The 7,829-nt window shown below is 42.7% G+C and overlaps 1 protein-coding gene across 1 annotated transcript in view; it reads left to right on the forward strand.

Moving 5' to 3' along the window:
* mgaa (MAX dimerization protein MGA a) overlaps nt 1-7,829 on the forward strand; it is a 37,646-nt gene extending 29,817 nt beyond the window's left edge. Inside the window, exons 8-10 of the mRNA XM_039785459.1 lie at nt 871-927; nt 3,932-3,991; nt 7,444-7,829. Of these exons, the coding sequence (XP_039641393.1) occupies nt 871-927; nt 3,932-3,991; nt 7,444-7,829 (503 nt within the window). The remainder of the gene's footprint in view (nt 1-870; nt 928-3,931; nt 3,992-7,443) is intronic.

Consider the following 7,829-nt stretch of genomic DNA (forward strand, 5'->3'; position numbering starts at 1 on the left):
ACGGCACACACACACACACACACACGCTGTACATATACGCACACATACATATGCACATACGTATACGCACGCACGCACACACGCATGCATATGCACGCACGCACGCACGCATGCGTATGCACGCACATGCATACGTATGCACGCACGCATGCATATGCACGCACGCATACGTACATGCAGCTGCGCACATGCATGCATACACGCATATGCACACATACATATGCACGCATGCATACATACACGCACACACACATGCATGCGCGTATGTATATATATATATATGTAATACCTGTGTAATGTACACATACACACACACATGCATATACGCACACATATATATATATATATACACCGCAGCGTACACATACACACACACACACACACACACACACACACACACGTACATATGCACATACGTATACGCACACACACGCACGTACGTATGCACATGCACGTACGTATACGCACGCACATACGTATGCACGCACGCATGCATTACGTACGTACGCGGCACATGCAATGCACGTACGCACGTATGCGCACACGTACGTATGCACGCACATGCATACGGCGCACACACACGCATGCATATGCACGCATATATGTATGTATATGTATATATACCTGGCCAGCTGGTAGCGCACATGCACCTGCACGTACATATGCACGCACATGTAATAATAATAATGTTTTTCTCGGTTTTCCAGTGTCGAGGCAGATGAAACAGACAAAGTGCAGCAGCTCAAAAACACAATTTCAGGTTTGGACTTAACTTCTTTGGTTTCAACCAGAAAATATTTCTGAACCCGAATGCGTTTCCCTAGAGGTTCTCGCTTTATAAGCAGTAACCCTAAACTGTTTTCTCTTTAGAGGTCGAACTGAGTGGTAGTGAGAAACAGCTGGAAGATCGAAGACTGAAAAACACAGGTATGCACCTTAAACATCTTCAGAATTAAACTGTAAGAGAATCCAACATGGTTCTAGAATAGCAGGGGATAATCACCTCTTACAGATCCACAAGCGAACATATCAAACTGTGCATTGCCCGCTTGAGGGTGTGCCAAGAGCGCCAATTAGTGCTTGGTATAAATAGAGACCAATCTTTGGTTCTGCATCAGATTTTCCGGAAGCACATACAGTTTTGACCACGCGCTTTTACACAGACAAGCATACACAAGCGGTAGTATTTGTTTGGAAAGAGCAGAGTATCTCTGTAAATCAATTTAACTAATGGCGTTACTTATAAATATGAGTTGGTTTCATTGATCAAAGGTAAAAAGTCTCAATTCTTACCAGTTGACCCCCTCAGAACTTAAAGCTTGGTTTAGCCTCAACTAGGTGATTATCCCGTTTTTCTACTCCTTGCTTGCCCAACTTATAATAAAACTAATTCAAATGCTGTACCATTGTATTTTTTTCATGGTATGCATTAGCTTAAATGTGTACTCATTGAGTTGCATCTCCCTGGAAAAGTGGTCCCCTACTAATAGAACTACGGTGAATAACGTTAACTCAGCTGTACTAATTAGTTTCTATATCCCCACTCTCTTAGTTAGCTTATAATCGTTGCTACTTGTATCTACTCGAAACTAATGTATCAACCTTATATATTTCACACTTTTGAGAAACTTTTAAACTGGTTTATTTTTTACAATGGACCTCATGTTTTGAAATTTCTGTGATGAAAAAAAAAGCTGTTGATCTATTTGATGGCCCTTCCTACGATCAGCCCCTTCCGGGTTGAATGCCTCTCCATTCAGAATCAAGCGTGTTAAGCGGTAGGGCTATAGCGAGTTGAAGTTGTATTTGTGATGGATGCAAAAGCTGTGTGCAGTATTGAAGTGGTTAAGTATGGTAGTAACTCTGTGCACAGAAGCTTAAGCTTAAGCCTTTAACTATAGTTTCAGTTTGGCTTAAGAGTGCATTGTGTACCAACAGATATAGCAGAAAACAGGAAGATGGTTAGGGGATTAGAGAGAGGGGTTCCACACAGCCCCAACCCCTGGCTGTGTGTTTGTAGAGGCTGTGGTTTCTGTCTAGAAACCAGAAGATATTCCCCTGCAGAGGAGAATAAAGACCACGGGGGAAAGCTTAGGTAGAGCTCACTTCAGGGAGATCTTGGTGGACCAAGCCTAGGACTTTATGTCTGCGAGCGCTTGGGAAACTTAGACTCAGTTTGTGAACCCACAATTGTGTTGCTAGCCTTTATGGCCCTGACCCATCGAATAACAATCAATCACGTCTGACAGTCTGGTTAGGCCGGTGACTTCCGAGTCTGTTAGTACATTCTACTTTCTTCTCCTTGGGGTATCATTTGGGCGATTTGAAGTATAATGCAGTGCTCACTTTGCTGTTAGACTCAATGCCCATCTAGTTGGTGGAGGCTAACTAGGAAGCGGGGAGGCGGGATTTTGGCCTGACTAGAGTCTCTCAAAATCTGAGGAAAATCTGTGAAATCTTTGTTAAAGTGAAAATCTTTCTTTCTACCTCTTCAAATGTTTTCAGAAACCGCGTTTCGAATGGAACTTCTGTTAGTCCAATATGAGATTGTGGCTAAACAAGCGCTCTGCTACTCGTCTGGAGAGCCAGACCCACTGACGCAGAGTTTTCATTTTGTATTAGCGTCCTGGCCTGCAAGCGTCGCATAAAGCTTGGCGTCATGCTTGATGGAGTTCTGAGGGCACTTTTTGGACATCGAGAGGGAGCAGTTTCTGTCTAAAGCCAGAGGCCACCCCTGTAGGGAGAGGAGCCAAGACACAGGGGAAAGCTTAGATCAGAAACTCACTTCGGGAGGGAGATCTTAGTGGATAAGCCTAGACTTTATGTCTGTGGCTGGGAAACTTAGACTCCGTGGGTGACCTTGTGTTTTCAACTTTTTGGTGATCTCTTTGCTTATGCTGAACTCTTAGTCTCAGATTTAACTTGTTTGGTACATGAGTTGTTTAAGAAGGTGCGGGGGTGTGAGGAGAGCTCAGTTGGTGCTAGGCCATATTCAGAGGATTATGCCTCGGCTAGAAGGTAGAGTTCAGTCCACTAGGGACGTTTACTTTTATATCTTCCCCTCTCTCTCTAACTCTCCCCTTTTCATTATCTTTCCTATCCATTAAAGGCGAATACCCAAAAAATAATTAAAAAGAAAAAGAAAAAAAGAAGGTGACACAATATGCGGGTGATTGGAATTAATTTCTACTCGGCCTTAGGCCTTATTTCGAACCTGTTTTCAGACAAATTCCCAACAGTTCCGACATGGTTCCCTGAGAACTCCTTTATGAACATGAATTAACCCTGATAGTTTGTTGCTAAACTTTGTTTGATCATCCTAAGGCTGACTAATAAACTTATTACGTTAATGGAAGCTTTTGAAGAAACTGTTTGTTTGTTTGCGGAATTTTTGTGTTTTTGAGTTCCAATCTGATCAACTTTCTTTGGTGAGTCCAGACGACAGGCGGACATAACAACACTACAGGTAGACTTATATGTACTTTATTGTTTCATCCAACACAAGTGGTAATTAGGTATTAATTAATGAATATTTACTGTTTTGAAGCTGGAGGTCCAGACTGAGTGTCGTGAAATAGCTGGAAGATCAGGACGAAAACTCAGGTAATACTCAGAGAGTTTTCTAACTTAACTTTATGTTAATCTGGTTTTAAAAAACAATTAGAGTTGAAATTTGTGTTAGTAAATGTAAAAGAACATCTTAAAAAACATTCCCGTTACCGGGTTGTTCTTTGTTAAAATTCTGTTTTTCTCAGTTTTCCAGCCTCAACTAAAGTGAGCTGGAGCAAAATTCACACCGCTTAACTCAACTCAGGACTCAGGTTTGGACTTACTTGTTTTGGTTTCAACCAGAAAAGATTTCTACTGTCCAGTAAGTTCCTCTGAGGATCTCGCTTAAACCTCAAATTAACCTAAACTGTTTTCTCTTTAGAGGCTGGAGGTCAGACTGGGGCTGATAGAAAACAGCTGGAAGATCTGGAGCAGAAACCAGGTAGCACTCTGAAGGTCAAACTAACTTCAAGATTAAATCTATCTTTAAGTATTAGGCGAATTGCCTCGGTAGAAGCTCGCTCACCCCAGTGCGGCGTGTTGATTTAGGTTGGAGTCCTTTACAGCGTCACAGCTTGGGAATTGAGACCTGTGGCCCTTTGTGCTTGCACCTTCCCATCTCTGATTGGAGTTTTCACTGAACTGTAGGTTGTTTAAGCTGCTTCTAATTCCACCCTTGTCTAAAGCCGGCTAGGTGGCCTGTAACTTGCAAAAGAATGAGGGACTTAGCAACAGAAAGTATAGAACCTATAGAAGGAAATGTTTTATTGTAAACCAAAAAGTATTAACCTAAATAAACAAAGAAAAAGGTAGGGTGTCGAAAATGTCATAAATGTATGGGTGCTCTGCTAAGGGTGCATGGATGAGTTGAGTCTGTATGTGTGAAAATGACTGAGTGAAACTAGGAATAAAACTTATAAAGGAACAACAAAACAGGATCACTTAGAGACAGAGTAGAGAGAAAAGTGATTAGAAGCAGCTTAAATAACCTGAACTGGTGGCTCCGACCCTCCTCTTTGTGTTGCAGGGGCTGATCAGAGCCTTGAGTGGTTTTTGACGACCAGTTTGATTATGAATCAACAACGAAATAACAGAACAATCTTAAAGAAAACCATTCCCGTTCGGTTTCTTTGTTAAATTCTGTTTTCTCAGTTTTCCGGTGTCATAGACTAAAGTGACTTGTGAGGATTACCGGCAACTCAAAGCGGAACCTCAAGGGTTTGGACTTAACTTCTTTTTGGTTTCAACTTCAGAACATACCATAGCATCAACTGTCTTCCACAACTAACATGTTATTAACATAATATCTTAATATATTATATATATATAACACTGGTAACTGATGAGTAAAAATATAGCACATTGGTATGGTTGTGTATTTCTAATTTCCTGTTATTTATTTTGGTGATTCGGTTTCACCTATTCATCACCTGGCCCTTGTTAGTCCTGTTCTTTATTTGGTCTGTGCTGTCTTTTTAGTATTTCCGACGCCTACTTCAGTCAATTTTTCGCCATGAATACTGACCACTTCCACCCATTAGTGACCACTTTCAATGATTTGGTGTCGATTTTCCTGCGATCCGTTCTGCACATCATAAAAATATTAGCATCGGCTGCGAGGATTTACGACCTACCGCGAATCTGTTCCACAGCTTCCGGTCAGGCAATGGAGCTAACGTTAGTTTAGCTAACCAACTAATTAATTGTAGCTAGCACAGGAGACAGCATGTGTCTTTAAAGACCTCAAGGCAAAACAGCTCAAGCAGGATTAACATATATAGCGCAACTCATTACGTCAGCTCTACTTTTACTTACGTGCTTTCCTTTAAAATACAATGCTCAATATTAGTGTCTTTTCTGTGGTATTACTGTAAAAGTCTTAATGTAACTGTCTTTGCTTCTCCCGGTCCGTTTGAAGCTTAATTTATTTTAAACTGAATCTAGCTGCCAGCTAATTGGTTAATAAACTGTTATTGGCTTAGCGACCAGCTTTCGGAGGCTAGCCATGAGCTAGCGGAACAGATGTTGCCGAATTGCAGTATCCTCGGTAACGCAGGTTATCTCGGCGCACATCGCCAGAAACGGTCAGTGTGCGACAATTAAATCCAAAATGAACACTTATGTTAAAACCGCCGGCGGAAGTAACTGGCAGCGATGTTTCGGCTGCCGCCTCAAAATCTGACAAAATCTTTTAAACTGACCCGATCAAAACTGGTTTCTGAACAGATTCAGCCCTTGCATTCATTTCTGTCAAAAGTATTTTTTCCGAAACACGTTTGATTGAAGACTATTTTGTAAAATCGAATCAGTATTCTGTATTGAGCAGCCATCAGCCGCCGGTAATTAACGTCCTAATTCCCTCCCTTTCGCTTTGTAGTCAGATGGTGTCCATGGATTCTACACTGTTTTGACTTTTTGAAGTCCACCGGTACTTTCAGACATGATTTTTTCGCGGGTATTTTGAATTCGAAGTAACCACCCTTTGCTTTTTGTGCTCTGCAAAACCTTGGTGTTCTCTCGTGAAGCTTCATGAGGTAGTCTGAAATGGTTTACCTCACAAGGTCAGTAACTTTGTCAGGGTTCAGTGGTGAGTTTTTGCCAGCAGCCAATAAAGAAGCAAGGGGTGTACTGAAGAAGATCTAGGAAATATAAGACATGTTTTCAGTTATTCACACTTTTTGTTTAAGTACAATTCCATATACGTGAATTCATTCTGGTTTGATACCTTCAGTGAGAATCTATTGTAAATGAATATGTGAAAATAAAAGGAAACATTGAATGAAGGTGTGTCCCTAACTTTTGGCCTGTATTGTACTTAAACTAAGTGTTTGAAGTGTCTAAGTTGGCGGTTTAGGGCCCAGCCTTTGTGTCTTAATGGGATTATTGATTGTTCCTGTTAGTGTGCATTTTCTGTTTTGGGTACTACTTCATTTGGATTACCTTGCCTGCTGTTTCTGGTTACCTTTTTTATTTATGGAATTTTACGTTTATTAAATATTCAAGCTCACTTTCGTTACCCTGGCTATCCTACACTTGGGTCCAACGTTTCTCGATTCCACCGTGCCACATTGACTGTGTGGATTGAAATTGGATTATAAGGTAGGTGATTTTAAGTAACTTTTTAAAGAAAGTCTGCTTTTGGTTTGTCTGATTCTTATGAGAATATTCGAGTTGCATCCATGATTCTGTTAGATTATATTCCAAGCAGAAGTAAAGAAAGTTTAGGTTTATTGTTATGAATAGCGAGGAGACTACATTTTTATCTATCTCACGAGGTAATACTGACCAATAGTTTGTGCGTACATTTTACACATTAGCACTGAAGAATTAACTCTACTCTATAATAACAATATTGTTATGGCGTCCTTTTATCGCATTAAAAGCTGAAATTGAGCGTTTTCTTCCAGATGACTGAAGGTGGCGTTCTCAAGCGGGTCTGACCGGAGTTCGAGGATAGTCGGGACGTTCGAACCGGAGAGCGACTCTGATCTTCTCAAAACCATCACCAACATGGCCGGGCTACAACCAGACTGCAGGTAAACCGCCGGCTTTAAAGGTGATCTTTGCTTACCGTTTTCCATTCCATTTCCCTGGGTTTCCCTGGGTTTCCTGGTTTCCTTTTCTTCCTTCTGGGTTGGGGTCGGTTTCCTCCACTCGCTTCCTGAACGGGCTGGGGCTCAGGGCTGTTTCGGGCTCCATTCCCTAGGGATGGTGGGCTCCCTCAGTTCCATTCTGGGGCTCAGGGCTCAGACTCGTTCCCCTGGGCTCAGGTGTTCTCGGTGTTTCCGTTTCCCTTCCCTCCACACACACAAGAGACAGACAGACCACCACTCCTCCTCCACACTCCTGTCCATCATTCTGTCCATTCCTACCTCCATCCATCCGGGTCTTCAGGTCGATTCCATTCATCGGAGGAGGTCTGGACATCTGAAGCTGCCGTTGCTGCAATGCATGTCCAGGTGTGTGTTCCCACCTTCAAAATCCAGAAGACTGCTTCTTCAGCTTCCGCGGCGGCAGATTGCCTGAAGGTTGCCTTGGAGTCCTCTACCTGTACTGCAGCCGGTAATCCTGTTCAACCTGGACTGAAGCGACCACCGGCGGCTACAGCGTCCCGTCCAGCGCCTGGCTCTGCACACGCTGGAGGCGACCGGTCACGCCTCAGTCTGCCGGCCAGCTACCCGGCTCGACTCGAGAAACTTCCGCGTCTTCTCCGGCTTCCTGCTGGTGGCCTCTGGCAGGGACAGTCCCGGGATCAGAAGAGTGCAGAGAGTAGGGGTTGA

The sequence above is a fragment of the Perca fluviatilis genome, chromosome 20 (genome assembly GCF_010015445.1).
Source record: "Perca fluviatilis chromosome 20, GENO_Pfluv_1.0, whole genome shotgun sequence".
Lineage (NCBI taxonomy): Eukaryota > Metazoa > Chordata > Actinopteri > Perciformes > Percidae > Perca > Perca fluviatilis.